At 38.9% G+C, this 15,473-nt stretch overlaps 1 protein-coding gene and 2 non-coding genes across 5 annotated transcripts in view; all 3 read left to right on the forward strand.

The window, feature by feature from the left end:
• The window catches only part of LOC133535282 (store-operated calcium entry regulator STIMATE-like), a 36,015-nt gene extending 20,854 nt beyond the window's left edge, over nt 1-15,161 (forward strand). Inside the window, exons 5-9 of one of the 3 annotated variants that reach the window (XM_061874965.1) lie at nt 149-261; nt 8,336-8,413; nt 8,503-8,646; nt 14,002-14,152; nt 14,245-14,455. In XM_061874965.1, the coding sequence (XP_061730949.1) occupies nt 149-261; nt 8,336-8,413; nt 8,503-8,646; nt 14,002-14,115 (449 nt within the window). In that variant the 3' untranslated portion in view covers nt 14,116-14,152; nt 14,245-14,455. Of the gene's footprint in view, nt 1-148; nt 262-8,335; nt 8,414-8,502; nt 8,647-14,001 lie in introns of all 3 variants that reach the window. The other 2 variants (XM_061874966.1, XM_061874964.1) reach the window with 2 other exon arrangements.
• Nucleotides 11,069-11,141, forward strand: trnar-acg (transfer RNA arginine (anticodon ACG)). The gene has a single exon. It is a non-coding gene; the product is annotated as a tRNA-Arg (tRNA).
• trnar-acg (transfer RNA arginine (anticodon ACG)) lies at nt 11,492-11,564 on the forward strand. Its single transcript has one exon. It is a non-coding gene; the product is annotated as a tRNA-Arg (tRNA).
• Nucleotides 15,162-15,473: the final 312 nt, after the last annotated feature.

Genomic DNA, 15,473 nt, shown 5'->3' on the forward strand with positions numbered 1-15,473 from the left:
ACTTTTGATCATGGCCTCAAACCGCAGTCAAACTCACATTTTAGGCGCCCTCTACCTGATCTTAATTGCGCAACTGGGACTATAATCAGTATAAGACATTTGACCAAAATTACTCTGTTTTCATTATGTCTTATTTGTGTTTGTTTAGGAGAGCCCATACAATGCACAGCATGGTTGGGTCAGTGTATCCTCTACATCCTTATCATGATGTTTGAGAAAGTCCTCATCATGCTGGTCCTCCTCATCCCCCAGTGGAAGAAGGTCAGTACTGATTTTGATAGCAAGTCGGGAGTTAAATGATGCAATTCATAGTCATCTCACCTTGAAATGAACAACTTTAAAATTTCTATAATATATATGACTATATATTTAAAATATTGGTGGCCCCAACGGTTTTGTGTTAGCATCAGCATCTATGCAAACGTAATGCAACTATTCACACTTGATTGCTACCCTATATTTATTCAGTTTTTCACCACGTAAAGGGGAGCTGCACTTTTTATGGAATTTTGTCTATCGTTCACAATTTTTCTAAAATACATGACCACGAATTGATTTTTTTTTGTTTAATGCATATAAAATATTAAATAAATGCGATCAAAAGTCCGCTTACAATGGAGCCTATGGGAGCCGTTCAGTTATAAAATGATTAATGGGTTGTACTTGTATAGCGCTTTTCTACCTTCAAGTTACTCAAAGCGCTTTGACACTACTTTCACATTTACCCATTCACACACACATTCACACACTGATGGAGGGAGCTGCCATGCAAGGCGCCAACCAGCACCCATCAGGAGCAAGGGTGAAGTGTCTTGCTCAGGACACAACGGACGTGACGAGGTTGGTACTAGGTGGGAATTGAACCCAAGACGCTCGGGTTGCGCACGGCCACTCTCCCCACTGCGCCACACAGTTCTGCCTATGGAGCCCCTAAAAAAACATCTTAACACCTCTATTTGGGTTTTATATGATGTAAGTATGTATGTAATGAAGTAACAGGAACATTTATAATAACATTTAATATTTACGTATTTTGATCATTTTAAGCATACGCGGTACATTAATTTGACAAATGCATCACAAGGTTTGCTTTTTTTTTTTTTTTTTACTTCATCACTGATCACTACTCATTGCAGACTTTATAAGAGCCAACAAACATAATTAAAAACCACTTACTGTGCATGGTCTGCTGTCATTAGGATGCTGACTCCTGGGATGTTTATATATTCTCATTTAGGTAAAGAATGTCCCATAATCCTCACGAAGAAACGGTGCGGGGGAAAACAAGCACTTTTCGTGTCGTTCTGGCCAGTTTCAGGTCTGATATGGTGGTCAAAGTTTCCCGACTTGTCGCATTATATTCTCAGCCATCTACTTTCCAGCAGGGAAGCGAGGAAACAGCAGACCACTTGCTGATGTAAACATAGCGACACACAGGGGGATTACGTCGCCGTTATAAATAGTTTTTCTGCGTTAGTGCTTACAATAACAATATCACTAATACTTAGTCAATATTCAAGTGACAAAATGTAACTGGAGTATTATTGGCGTTATTTTAATGGTTATTCATCGGATTTTATCGGTGGACTAGTGGGGCTACCATTGGCTCTGCTGTTAGGGTACTTTTTTTTACTCTTATTTAGAATGCATTAAAAAAAATCCATTCATCTTCATGTCTTTCATAATGATTGTGAACGATAGGCAAAATTAAAAGAAAAAAAGTGCAGTTCCCCTTGAATAAAGAACAAACTTAAAAGGGGCTGTTTGCAACTCGCTCACAGTTACATTTTCAAAGCAAAAAATATATGAAGAGCAATATTAGCAAGCTTATAGTGCCGTTAGTAATTTGACAGAACATTTAGATTTTAAAACTGTCTATATGTTCCACAAATATTCAATTTGGGTATTAACATTTTTTACCAGCCCATTAAATCATTAGTGTTAACAGCGGTTACTCACCTGGTCTCGTCAACACGTAAGCGCAAGGAGCGTGTGCACTAGAGATGCGCGGATAGGCAATTATTTCATCCACAACCGCATCACAAAAGTCGTCATCCACCCTCCATCTGCCCGAACCAACATTTCATCGAAACCATACCCGCCCGCCACCCGCCCGTATTTATATATCTAATATAGACGATGCAAGGCATTAGTGAGGTTAGAAAGCTTTTAAACAAAGGAGACTGATCCAATGCAGCAGAGACATTCAATGCGGGCCACGCATTAATATCTCTTGGCCACGCATTAGTGGCTAAGAGATATTGATGCGTGCTAATATTATGTATAATTATTATAATATTATTGTCATTTCCATTTAGAAAGTGTTGACAATTGTTGCCAATGCCCTCAGATCAGGAGTGCGTTCCTCACATTTTGTGTGCGCAGTTGCAGCAAGCAGAACGATGCTTTTAAGAAGTTAAAAAAATGTTTTAGAAAGACTAGGCCTATATTTTCGTTAGGTAAAAAAAAATTCTGAATTTATTTCAATGAATATTAAGTTGTTAACGTTATAATGCTCAAATAGGGATGAGGGCGGGGTGCACAGTGAAGCAGTGAACAATTTTGCGACAAAGATGAACCTTTATTGATTGATCTGCAGCCATAACAAAATATCAGACACTTTCTATTGTCAACGACAGGCAGGGGAAAAAAAGATAAACACATAGCCTATGTTGTAGGCATAGGCTTAGGCTCATACATTTTTAAGTTGAAATAAAAAAATAAATAAAAAAATGTGCCTCATAAGCCTTAGGCTGTCAATAACGCACACAAACTTAAGTTATACAATAACATATGTATGTCATCCCTATTTAAACAAAAATAAATTTAAAGGTCTACTGAAATGAGATTATCTCATTTAAACGGGGATAGCAGGTCCATTCTATGTGTCATACTTGATCATTTCGCGATATTGCCATATTTTTATTGAAAGGATTTAGTAGAGAACATCGACGATAAAGTTCGCAACTTTTGGTCGCTAGAAAAAAAAAAAAAAAAGTAAAAAAAAAAAAAGGCGATTGCATTGTGAGCGATTCAGATGTTTTTAGACACATTTACTAGGATAATTCTGGGAAATCCCTTATCTTTCTATTGTGTTGCTAGTGTTTTAGTGAGTTAAATAGTACCTGATTGTCGGAAGGGTGTGTCCACGGGTGTGTTGACGCCAGTGTCTGAGGGAAGTCACGGCAGCTACATGGACGGCGCAAGCTCCACAGAACTTCAGTAAGAGGCGACTTTTTACCACAATTTTCTCACCGAAACCTGCCGGTTGACAAGTGGTCGGGATCCATGTTCGCTTGACCGCTCTGATCCATAGTAAAGCTTCACCTCCGGGAATTTTATACAAGGAAACACAGTGTGTTTGTGTGGCTAAAGGCTAAATCTTCCCACCTCCATCTTTGTACTTTGACTTCTCCATTATTAATTTAACAAATTGCAAAAGATTCAGCAACACAGATGTCCAGAATACTGTGTAATTGCGCGATGAAAAGAGATGACTTTTAGCTGCTAGTGGTGCTGCGCTAATATGTCCCTTCCAACTCAAGACGTCACGCGTCATCATTCCGTGACGTTTTCTACAAAAAACTCTGCGGGAAATTTAAAATTGTAATTTATTAAAACTAAAAAAGCCGTATTGGCATGTGTTGCAATGTTAATATTTCATCATTGATAGATAAATTATCAGACTGCATGGTCGGTAGTAGTGGGTTTCAGTAGGCCTTTAATAAATAATAATAATAATACATTACCTGCAACTTATTGGCCAATGCAAATAGCTGAAGGGGGAGAATCAAACCCATCAGACTGCACTTTATCATCAAACATGAATTATAATGAAAATAGACAGTCGCGACAAACAAAACAGGCTAAATAGCCTTACATTGTAGCCAATCGGAGATGCACTTCACTTGAAAGGGAGGCCAAATAATTAACACACTGTAGTATATCTCGAATAGAAAAAAAACACAATAAACAACGCAATTGCCTTAAATCCTTTGCATTGTAGTGCGCCCAAACAACACGTAACCATCAAAATTATTCAGCTGATTGAACTCAATATAGGTTAGACATGGGCTTATTTGGTATAGCCTATGTAACGTAGACTAATTCGTTTAACATATCCAACCGTACATCTACTTACTTTTTTTTTGTTAGCACTATGCAGGGATAAAACGGCATCTACAGTGCCAGGATTAAGGCGAGAGCACCTGGCCTCTAAAATGCGCCCTGCTGTGCTGAAGGAGCGCTCACTTGCAGCTTTTGCAAATCACGTAGCCAGCATTGCTATCATCCTGATTTACAACCTAATAAAAACGAGTCCACGCTGAAGTTTTCTGGTCTTTTTTTTCCCTGGTCTCTAGTATTCCCTTTTTTCGTTTGTCGCGTACCACCTTTGCTGCCGGCGTTGCCATCTTTTTCTTTTTTTCTTCTTCTTCTATTGTGTTTTATTGTGTTGTGCTGCAGTGCCTGATGAATAATTGACTGTTTCAAAGAGTGCTGCTTGTTTTTCGTATGTGGGTAACAACATTTAACTATGTATATATGTTTCCGAATTGGTTCAACGGCCACCCGCCCGAATCTATCTAAAATAAAAAATTTTCGTCATGTCACCCGCCCGACCCGCGGTTTATCCGCAGACTCCGCGGTTGTGTCTGCGAACCACGCATCTCTACTGTGCACATACAAAAGCAGTCCAAAAGAAGCAACATACAATTTGCAGTGGTTGTTATGATAGACTATAGATTTAGTGATAGCTAATGCTAACTATCCAAATCGGTATCATTAGCTAAAAACACCTAAAGCTAATGCGCATGCATGTGTTCATTACGTACGTAGCTACATCATTATGTCATAGAAGCAGTAAGAGGGCGGGATATAATATTAGAAACTTAGTGCCCTTTAGACATCCGTGTAAATGTTGCTAAAACAGCCCTTTAAGTGCTTGAGTGTTAAAGGTGAACTGCACTTGTTTTTGGAATTTGACCTTTCGGTCACAATCATTATAAAAGACATGACTGATGTATTTATTTTAACGCATTCCAACATTAAAAAAAAACATAAATAAAAGTCTGCTTAAAGCAGAGCAAATGGAAAGTGCTTTATTCCGCCCATAAAATCCAATAAATAACCATTCAAAAACCGCCAACAGTATTCCATTTACATTTCGTGATTTGAATATTAAATGAGTATTGGTCATATTGTTATTATAAAGTCTAACGCAGACAAACTATTTATCGCAGCGCTGTGATCACAGGCCTGTGCACAATTTTGACATGATGGACTTGCAAGGTGTTTCCTCTCTTACTTGCCCACTGGAAGTTTATTGTAGATCATAAATCATGCTTTTCACCTGGACAGAAGAAGTCTGAGGACGTATTACAACAAGTTAGTACCCTTTGACAGCCATTTAGGACACAGAAATGGCGAGATACGATGCAAAAAGACGTTCGCTTTTTTCTCCACCATCACTGACTATTGCTCACCGCAGACTTCATGAGAGCCAAACCAACTTAGTAAAACATCACTTACTGTTCAATGTCTGCTGTCAGTGGGATGCAGACTCCTAGGATGTTCATATATTCCCATTTAAATGAAGAATGAAAGGTCACAAAGTAAAGGGGGTGAAATCAAGCGCCTTTTGTGTTGTTCTCGACATTTCTGGGTCTAAATTGGCTGTCAAAGTGTACCAACTTGTCAGAATATGGCTTTGTCCTTCTACTATCCAGGTGAGCGCCATGATTTATGATCTAGAATAAAGTTTGACGAGCAAGGAAACGAGGAAGCAGCCCATCAGTTGATCATGTCAACAACATAGGCACACAAGCTGGTGATCAAGGCGCCTCTATTAGTAGTTTGTCTACGTTAGCGCTCACAATAACACTATCACTAATACTTGGTGAATATTCAATTCATGAAATGTAAATGGAGTATTGTTGGCGCATTTTGGATGGTTTTTTTTGGGCGGAATAGAGGACCTCCCAGATATATAATTTATTTCTCAGGAAATTTTACTGTGATTACTAGTGATGGTGTGACTTAACTTCAGGTTTAGAGACTTGAGTTTTCCACAGATTAGAGCTCAGTCAACGTCTTCCAACAAACTACCCCAGTCGGACGAGACACTTTATTATTTTACTCTTATACTATTTATTTGCCAACTAATTCATTATCTTAAAAATATATTCTTAGAAAAATAATACATACTCAAATTTATCGATTACTGTCAACACTATAACTGTAACATTGTGAACCTGGTTGGTAATAAATTAAGTTCTTTCCAGGTACAAACCCCGTTTCCATATGAGTTGGGAAATTGTGTTAGATGTAAATATAAACGGAATACAATGATTTGCAAATCATTTTCAACCCATATTCAGTTGAATATGCTATAAAGACAGGATATTTGGTGTTTTAACTCATAAACATTTTTTTTTTTTGCAAATAATCATTAACTTTGAATTTGATGCCAGCAACACGTGACAAATAAGTTGGGAAAGGTGGCAATAAATACTGATAAAGTTGAGGAATGCTCATCAAAAACTTATTTGGAACATCCCACAGGTGTGCAGGCTAATTGGGAACAGGTGGGTGCCATGATTGGGTATAAAAGCAGCTTCCATGAAATGCTAAGTAATTCACAAACAAGGATGGGGCGAGGGTCACCACTTTGTAAGCAAATTGTCGAACAGTTTTAGAACAACATTCCTCAACGGGCTATTGCAATGAATTTAGGGATTTTACAGTCTACGGTCCGTAAAATCATCAAAAGGTTCAGAGAATCTGGAGAAATCCCCCCACGTAAGCGATGATATTACACACCTTTGATCCCTCAGGCAGTACTGCATCAAAAACCGACATCAGTGTGTAAAGGATATCACCACATGGGCTCAGGAACACTTCATAAACCCACTGTAAGTAACTACAGTTGGTCACTACATCTGTAAGTGCAAGTTAAAACTGTACTATGCAACGCCAAACCAATTTATAAACAGCACCCAGAAACACCGCCCTCTTCGCTGGCCCTGAGCTAATCTAAGATGGACTGATGCAAAGTGGAAAAGTGTCCGGTGGTCTGACGAGTCCACATTTCCAATTATATTTGGAAACTGTGGACGTGGTGTCCTCCGGATCAAAGAGGAAAATAACCATCCGGATTGTTATAGGCGCAAAGTTCAAAAGCCAGCATCTGTGATGGTATGGGGGTGTATTAGTGCCCAAGCCATGCATAACTTACACATCTGTGAAGGTACCATTATTGCTGAAAGGTACATACAGGTTTTGGAGCAACATATGTTGTCATCCAAGCAACATTTCAGCAAAACAATGCCAAACCACGTGTTTTAACAGCATGGTTTCGTAGTAAAAGAGTGCGGGTACTTTCCTGGCCCGCCTGCAGTCCAGACCTGTCTCCCATGAAAAATGTGAGCGCATTATGAAGCGTAAAATACGACAACGGAGACCCTGGACTGTTGAACGACTGAAGCTCTACATAAAACAAGACTGGGAAGGAATTCCACTTACAAAGCTTCAACAATTAGTTTCATAATTTCCCAAACTTTTATTGAGTGTTGTTAAAAGAAAAGGTGATGTAATACAGTGGTGAACATGCCCTTTCCCAACCACTTTGGCACGTGTTGCAGCGATGAAATTCTAAGTTAGTTATTTATTTGCAAAAAAAAAAAAAAGTTTATGAGTTTGAACATCCAATATGTTGTCTTTGTAGTGCATTCAACTGAATATGGGTTAAAAATTATTTGCAAATAATTGTATTCCGTTTATATTTACATCTAAAAAAATTTCCCAACTCATATGGAAACGGGGTATGTATATTGTTCAAAAAATGACAGTGTAATGCTTAAATAAACATAAAGGACAGCACCTAGAAAGTTAAATGCTACAGTAGTTACACATTTTGTAATTTTACCTAAACTTCTGGGGGAGAAATGTCACAAGTTAAACAAAACTGTTACAATTTGTGTTTCCATGCCAGAGTACATTTAGCAGTACCTATAAAACACTACTTGGTAACGGTATAGCTCTCCAGCTTGTATGTCAGGACAAGTCCTTTTTTTGTTTTATTTCTCTTTACACTTTTATGACATTTGCAAATGCTTAAATATTTTTTTATGAAGACGCCTGCACAGTAGATAGAGCTTTTTTGATGGTGGCAGTTTTAGCCAATAACAAATAAACTAAGTTAAATAAATAAATATTGTGAAATTAGAACAATTTAGAAGGTTTCTCTGTTATGTCGACAAGTACATGTGAATAAAGTTATATCATTTACGATTTAAGATTGCGTATGTTTGTGACATGTGTGAAAAATGTGTTGCAGCTTGCTCTTCTCAACCCCATAGAGAATCCTGACCTGGAACTGGCCATCGTCATGCTCATCGTTCCTTTCTTTGTGAACGTAAGTCTTACCTCCTCACACGCAATGGTGCGTTATTATCTATCGAGGAGTGTACCATTCACTGCAGCATCCCCTGTGTTGTCTTTAAGGCCCTCATGTTTTGGGTAGTAGACAATTTCCTAATGAAGAAGCACAGGACCAAAGCAAAGCTTGAGGAGAGGGAAGAGGACTCTCGGGGGAACAGCAAGGTGCGCTACAGACGAGCATTGTCTCACGATGACTCAGAGTCAGAGGTTGGTATCGCCAATGTGTGGGTAGTCACTTTCTGGAAACTTCTTTTAGGTGCAATACATTTTTGCTATTAGTTTCAGAATGTGTCAAAGCCCAATGATAAACAAACTGGAGTTTGAAAATGGCTCCCCAGGCCTTACTAAGGAAACCCCTGGTCTTAATGGTTTACAAAGTCAATGTTTATTTTACATTGTTAAGATTTGACACAAATAAGGCATCTCTTTTGCTGAGCATGTTGATTGGTACTAGCTAAACACCTATTTACAAATTTTATTTGTAAAAACCAGATGTGTTTTGAACTACAGCGTGCGTCATCTTAAGTACTTTTGGGTATTTTCTGTTTATTGTGTGAATGCCACACATACTGTGTTATTTTAACTATCCTCTTCTGTCAAACATTGCTTGCCTTCTTCTACCCCGGTTTTAAACCAATCAATACCAGTCAAATATCAAACCACCCGGATTTGTCAGGACACATTGGCTACCATTTTGTTAACTTGTTAACTCCCAGATTACCTGCAAATCCAGGTTTTCAAAATATATTTTTCTTATTGAAAATGAATGGGCCACTTTTTAAATTTGCACAATTCCTACCAATTCAAACCGTTCCAACATCCACATAGTCCACTCACCTTTGACATTAAAGCCAACGTGTTTCCCGGTTCTGAAAATGGCTACTTTTCCAGAAATGAAAAGGAAGTTGTTTCCTTTGAAAATGAATGGGTAATATACAAACTTCTTCTTATCCCACATTTATCACCTGATTTGTACTGCTTCAACATCCACACACTCCCCTCACCCTGGGCATTCAAACTAACCTCATTTTCTGTACATGTTCTGATTACCTGGAATTCCAGCTTTTGAAAATATAATTTTCCCATTGAAAATTAATGGGCAACTTTTAAATTTTGCCCAATTCCCACATTTCTTACCAATTCAAACCCTTCCTACATCGACACACTCCACTCACCTTTGACATTGAAGCCAACATGTTTCCCAGTTCCGAAAGTTCTTAGTTTTACAGAAATTACCACAAGGTTTTTTCCACTAAAAATGAATGGGTAATATGCAAACCCCTTGTTATTCCACATTTCTCACCAGATTTGAACCGCTCCAACATACACTCACTCCCCTCACCGTGGACATTCAAACTAACACCATTTTCTGTACATTTTCTGATTACTAGGAATTCCAACGTTTCCATTGCATTGTATGCTCTTTTTCGTTTTGTTTTTTTCCTTTCAACTACCTCTCCCTTGTTTCATCTAATTTCTAACGTTCCACCATCGCGGCATTACTTCTTTCACATTTCTCGTCCAATTAAAAAAAAAAAAAAAAAAATACAAAATCAAATTCCCATTAAAATGATTAGAGATGTTCTATGTTTAACACCTCCCACATTTCTAACCCAATTTTAATTGTTACACCATCCACACATTCCAGTAATCCCAGACATTCAAGCCAGCACCTGGGTTCCTAAATTTCCTGGATTACTCGGATTCACCAGGAATTTTTCAAAATTTAAAACAAATAGACAATATACAAACCTTGCTTATCCTACATTTATCAACAACTTTTATCCAAGGGTCAAAACACTTCTTTCTCTTGTAAGTCAAGTGCTAGAATGCTAATGTTAGCATTTTACCCCTTTTTGGTAATTTCTCATCCATAAAACTAGATATTTGACACATGCTAACTGTTTTGGCTATTTTTGCAACCATTTATCCCAGAGTCATATAACTCTGTACTTGATGTATGCTAACTGTTGCGTGCTAATGTTTTCATCCATTTTCGCAGGTGTACACATTAAAGTAATTAAATTTGGTACATGACACATGCTAACTGATAGCATGTAAGCATGCCAATTTGTTTTGCCTATTTTTCTGGCATACACCTAAGTCATATAATTTGGTACTTAACACAAGCTATCATGCTAGCATGCTAACATTACAATGCTAGCCTTTTTTAGCTATTTTTGCATATGTGCGCCTCAGTCATATAACTTGGTACTTGACACATGTTAATTGTTACTTACTTGCATTACAACTGTCGGCATGGTAACGTTAGCATTCCAGTCCGACGTGCATGTTTCTGCGGCATACAGCATTCACACACAATTTCTATTGGAATTGCATATTCAACAGAGCCATAGGTTCCCTACCCCTGCACTACACTCTGGTTTGTTGACAGTACGTGAGGGTTATGCAACCCCTCTGCCAGTTTTTAGGCAATGTTTGTAAGTGCAACACGGTTAAAGCCATAACATTTTTAGAAGAACAGATTGTTGTGGTCACTATGTGTATGTTAGTCTATCAGCAATGCTGCATGTGCTTCCTGTTTGTGTGCTGGCTCAAAAAGTCTGCAGCGTGTCTAAGTGTGGGGGGAGGTGCTTCAACTTGTGTACTGGGGTGCTCATGTGGTGTAGGGCCAGTGGCGCAATGGATAACGCGTCTGACTACGGATCAGAAGATTCTAGGTTCGACTCCTGGCTGGCTCGAATTTTTATTTTTGCAGTATTGTTTTTTGACTGGACTTTACCAGTAGAATAATCACCACTGTCTTACAAAAATAGTTTTGTATTCCTTCTAGTATTATTATTAGCCTGTTTGGTTTGTGCAAATTTTCAAACTTTTTTTCCCCCCATAGTAATCAATGGAAAAACAAATAATCTGTCACCAGTTTGAAAACTTTTAATAACAATGCCCATTCGCTAAAACACAAACTACTTTTTTGTCAGGTCTTCTGCTCACAATAGCAAAGCACGTGGTTTGTGTTGGGTGAAAAATGCAGCAGAGCTGCGGTTCTGGGGGAGGAGTGTGTCGCTCTGTCACGTCAGGGTTGAACACAGGGCCAGTGGCGCAATGGATAACGCGTCTGACTACGGATCAGAAGATTCTAGGTTCGACTCCTGGCTGGCTCGGTGTTTTTGAAGGGTGGGATATACGTAAATTATCTTTAGATGTGAGTGTGAATGCTTCCTTGTCTATATATGTACCCTGTGATTGCCTGGCTACTGGTCGAGGATGTGTCCCTCCTTTCATCCGAAGTCAGCTTGAATAGGCTCCACCTCACCCATGACCTTAATGAGGACAAGCAGTTTAGAGGGTGGATGAATGTATTTACAACAACAAGTAAATGCTTTAGCTTAAAGAAATTTCTTACAGTCTCTTAACTTTTCGGTTTGTTTTTCACCGCAAAAGTGAAAAAACATCCTTCGAATAGGCTCCACCCTTTACGGGATTAATACTTTGAACCAGACCCTATGACTAGATCTGTCCTTTATGTAAGTATGTGAGCACAAACTGATGAAGACTGCTCTCTGAGAGGCGAAACGTTTTCTTACGAAATTTGAACTGTCCAATTATTATAGATTCAATTCCTTAAAACTCACTTTGTTGTGACCACAAATACATTTTAGCATCCATCCATCCATCCATTTTCTACCGCTTATTCCCTTTCGGGGTCGCGGGGCGCCTATCTCAGCTACATTTTAGCAATTTCTAAAAAAAAAAAAAAAGATTCAGATTGATATAAAGGTAAGAGAAAGTATCTGTTCTGGAGGTAAGGGTGCGACACTGGGCCAGCAGCACAATGGATAATGTGTCTGACTACAAAACACAATGTTCTAGTTACCGCACTTTGAAAAACTCACCATGATATTGCTCATTTCCTGGAGAAGTAGCTAGGGAGCTAAACACGAAGGTGTCCTTATTTGCAAAACCAATTTTTCATTCTTGTTGTTGTCTGTTTTTATGTATTTGGGATCCCCATAAGTAGTTCAAATAATTAAAAAAAGAACCACAGAGGCATGGTGGGAATATTTATAAAACAATCTTGCCTTTTTTCAAACATGTGCCAAATGAGCCGTTTGGAATTTGAGATTTTAGAAACGTATTTTGCCTTAGTTACGGCAGCGGATATCTCCATATATGGTAGAGGTTTACCCAAAGAGTTTAGCGCAAGTATGCCATTTTTATCCAGTTGTAGTCAATAAGTTCCTTCTTTTTATATACAGAAGGTATGTATAGCCGAGGTTGCTGTGGTTTATCTGTAAAAAAATTTTTTTTGCCTTTTGGTCCGGGACCCTTTGGGACTGTGTGGCACTTTACGTTTCTAAAATCTCAAATTCCAAACGGCTCATTTGGCACGTATTTGAAAAAAGGCAAGATTGTTTTATAAATATCCCCACCATGCCTCTGCGGTGCTTTTTTTGTGGACTTCTGGATCTGCCTCCCGGGAGCCTTTTGGCCATGGAGACGAGCTGCCGGGTCTCTGCCACACCGGAGTTGGTTTGGAGAGACTGAAGGAGATGCGGATGAGGGGATAGGGCTGCGGAGCTAGCACTGAGTGCTGGGACGGAGAGGCTTCGCGGTGTCTTGGCTGGGTGAGCAGGTGTTGGACACCTCAGTCTCCTTGGACGTATCCTCGCTCATCCATGCGGACCGAGAGTTGGTTGGCGGCCGAGAGTGGAGTCGGCTTTCTTGGTTGCTTTGTTGTGTCTGCTCCTGTTTCTGGCCATGCTCCCTCCACGCCAAAAGGCCACCACAGTGTATATGTTTTTTTTACTTTTTATTAATAGCTGGGTGTTGTATCCGCTGCTTTAATGTCTTTCTTGTCCTTTGTGTTTCATGTTTACCTCTTACACACATGTAAGAGGGATGTGTACTATGGCTATGAGTTGTTTTTTTCCCTTGGCCTCAGTCTAGACCCCCTCTCCTGGGCCCAGGCTGAGACTGCTTTTTTTATTTTATTTTATCTTAATCTTCTATTTTTTTCCACCATTCCCCCCCACTTGTTTACCTGTATCTCACCTTTTTTGTAAGGGCGCTGGAAGTCTGCAGACCTGTCAGCGAGCCTGTTCTGTCTCCCTGTAATGTTTGTCTGATCTTGAATGGGATTGTGCTGAAAATTTTAATTTTCCTGAAGGAATAAATAAAGTACTATCTAATCTAATATAATCTAAGTTAAAATAGTGCTCAATACTCCTAGAGCGCAATATTCCTTTGGTCAGGAAATAACACACAGACGCTATTTTGTCCTTACAGGTCTTTTTCACAGGTTTCCCTGCTCTCATAAGCTCCCCTGAAGAGCAGAGAAACCTGTGAAACAGACCCGTAGGGATGAAATAGCCTCTGTGTGTTTTTTTCCTGACTTAAGGAATATGTATGTATGTATATAAATATGTTTATGTATGTATGTATGGATCGATACATCCATACACATGTGTATATATACATTCATACACATATACATAGTGTGGCCCATAATGAAAACAAGTGTGACACCTATGAAGTGTAGACAAGTGAACAATTGACCCTAACTTGCATTTTACCCTGTTTTTTTTTCTTTGTTATTAGATCCTTTTCTCAGCAGATGATGAAATGGATGAGTCCGACGAAGAGGATGTTCGGCGCCTGGCAGGTCTAAAGACGGTCAAGAAAAAGAAGCTGCGAATGGGCATCCCTGTTTGACCGAGGGTCTCGGTAAACAACCACGTCGGAAGCAAACGTAAAAGCCGCCACACTTCCTTATCTACAGACAAACATGGGGATGGATCCCTTTAATGGCGCTAAGGACTTGGGTTTTTTCTTTTCTTTCAGCCAGCCAATGACACTCCTGGATGACTATTTATTGTGTTTTGAAGACACTAACGAGCATCACGTTGTTAAAGCGGAGGCCTACTCTGCATAATAGGAAAATATGCAACATTTACTTTACTTACTGCAGTGTACGGACGTTTGTGCTTGAGGGATCATCTTCGTTTTGGCTATATTTTTTATATAAATGCCATTTTCTCATGTAGACCACCAAGACCTGCGTGTGCTTGTCTGCGTGCGTGTGTATGGTGTGCTTGCGTGAAGCCCTTGATAACTACTGTAATTGTTGTGTTTGCATCAGAATCCTTTCAAGTCCAGTCACTGCAAAATCCCAGACAATTTTCAATCCACTAGTGTTTTGTCTTTAAATTGTGTCACTATTTTTTCATTTTTTTTCATACATGCAGCTTTTATTTTTGGGCCAAAATGTTGACTATGCTGGCTCCAAAAGTGTTCTCCCAAAAAGATGAGCAAATATGGGAACCCTCTCTTGCACAATTTACCACATTTGCTTTTTTTTTTTCCTTTGTGTTTCTTTAGCACAGTGACAGTGTGCCTGAGCAACATTACCAGCAGATGTTAATTTGTTGTTGACTTGTGTTTTTATTGTTTTATCAGGGCTCCAGGTGCATTCAGCAGGCTGTGATTTCAAGAATGGGATGTGCATAGACCGTTATACTGTTAAGTGACTGTGGACCAAGCAGTTAATGAGAGAAATGGTGTTAGAGTAAATATACGCCTGTTTACGTTGGTGTGTGTGCAGAGTTGACTGATGGACCCTTTGAAGAAAATGGAGTGCGACATTAACTGTGACTGTGCCGCTGTGGATGATTTCACGGTGGCATTAAAATGATATTTTATTGGGAAAAAAGGTAAGGTACCATTATAAATTAATTTACAATAAAGAATGTGATCAACTATTTTGAGTAATTAAAAACTGCTTTTTTGGGCACTTTAAATCTTTTCAAAAGCCAGATAATTATTGGAGAGTGTTACCAAGATTTGCAGTAACGATGTCATAATTGCCGTGGTGTGTCGATAGGTTAGCTGGATCCTATCCTCATAATACCAGCATTCTGCATAGAATCACCTGATAATCAAGAACACGTTTGCTCAGTTTGTACGCTTCTCTAAAAAGTGAAAATAATTCACTGATGTGCATTTATATTGACAATACAGAAGCATTCAAAACGCTTAAATAGTTTTTATGCAAAGGACACAACCAGTCTTCC

Source organism: Nerophis ophidion, linkage group LG16, assembly GCF_033978795.1.
Source record: "Nerophis ophidion isolate RoL-2023_Sa linkage group LG16, RoL_Noph_v1.0, whole genome shotgun sequence".
NCBI classification, from domain to species: Eukaryota; Metazoa; Chordata; class Actinopteri; order Syngnathiformes; family Syngnathidae; genus Nerophis; species Nerophis ophidion.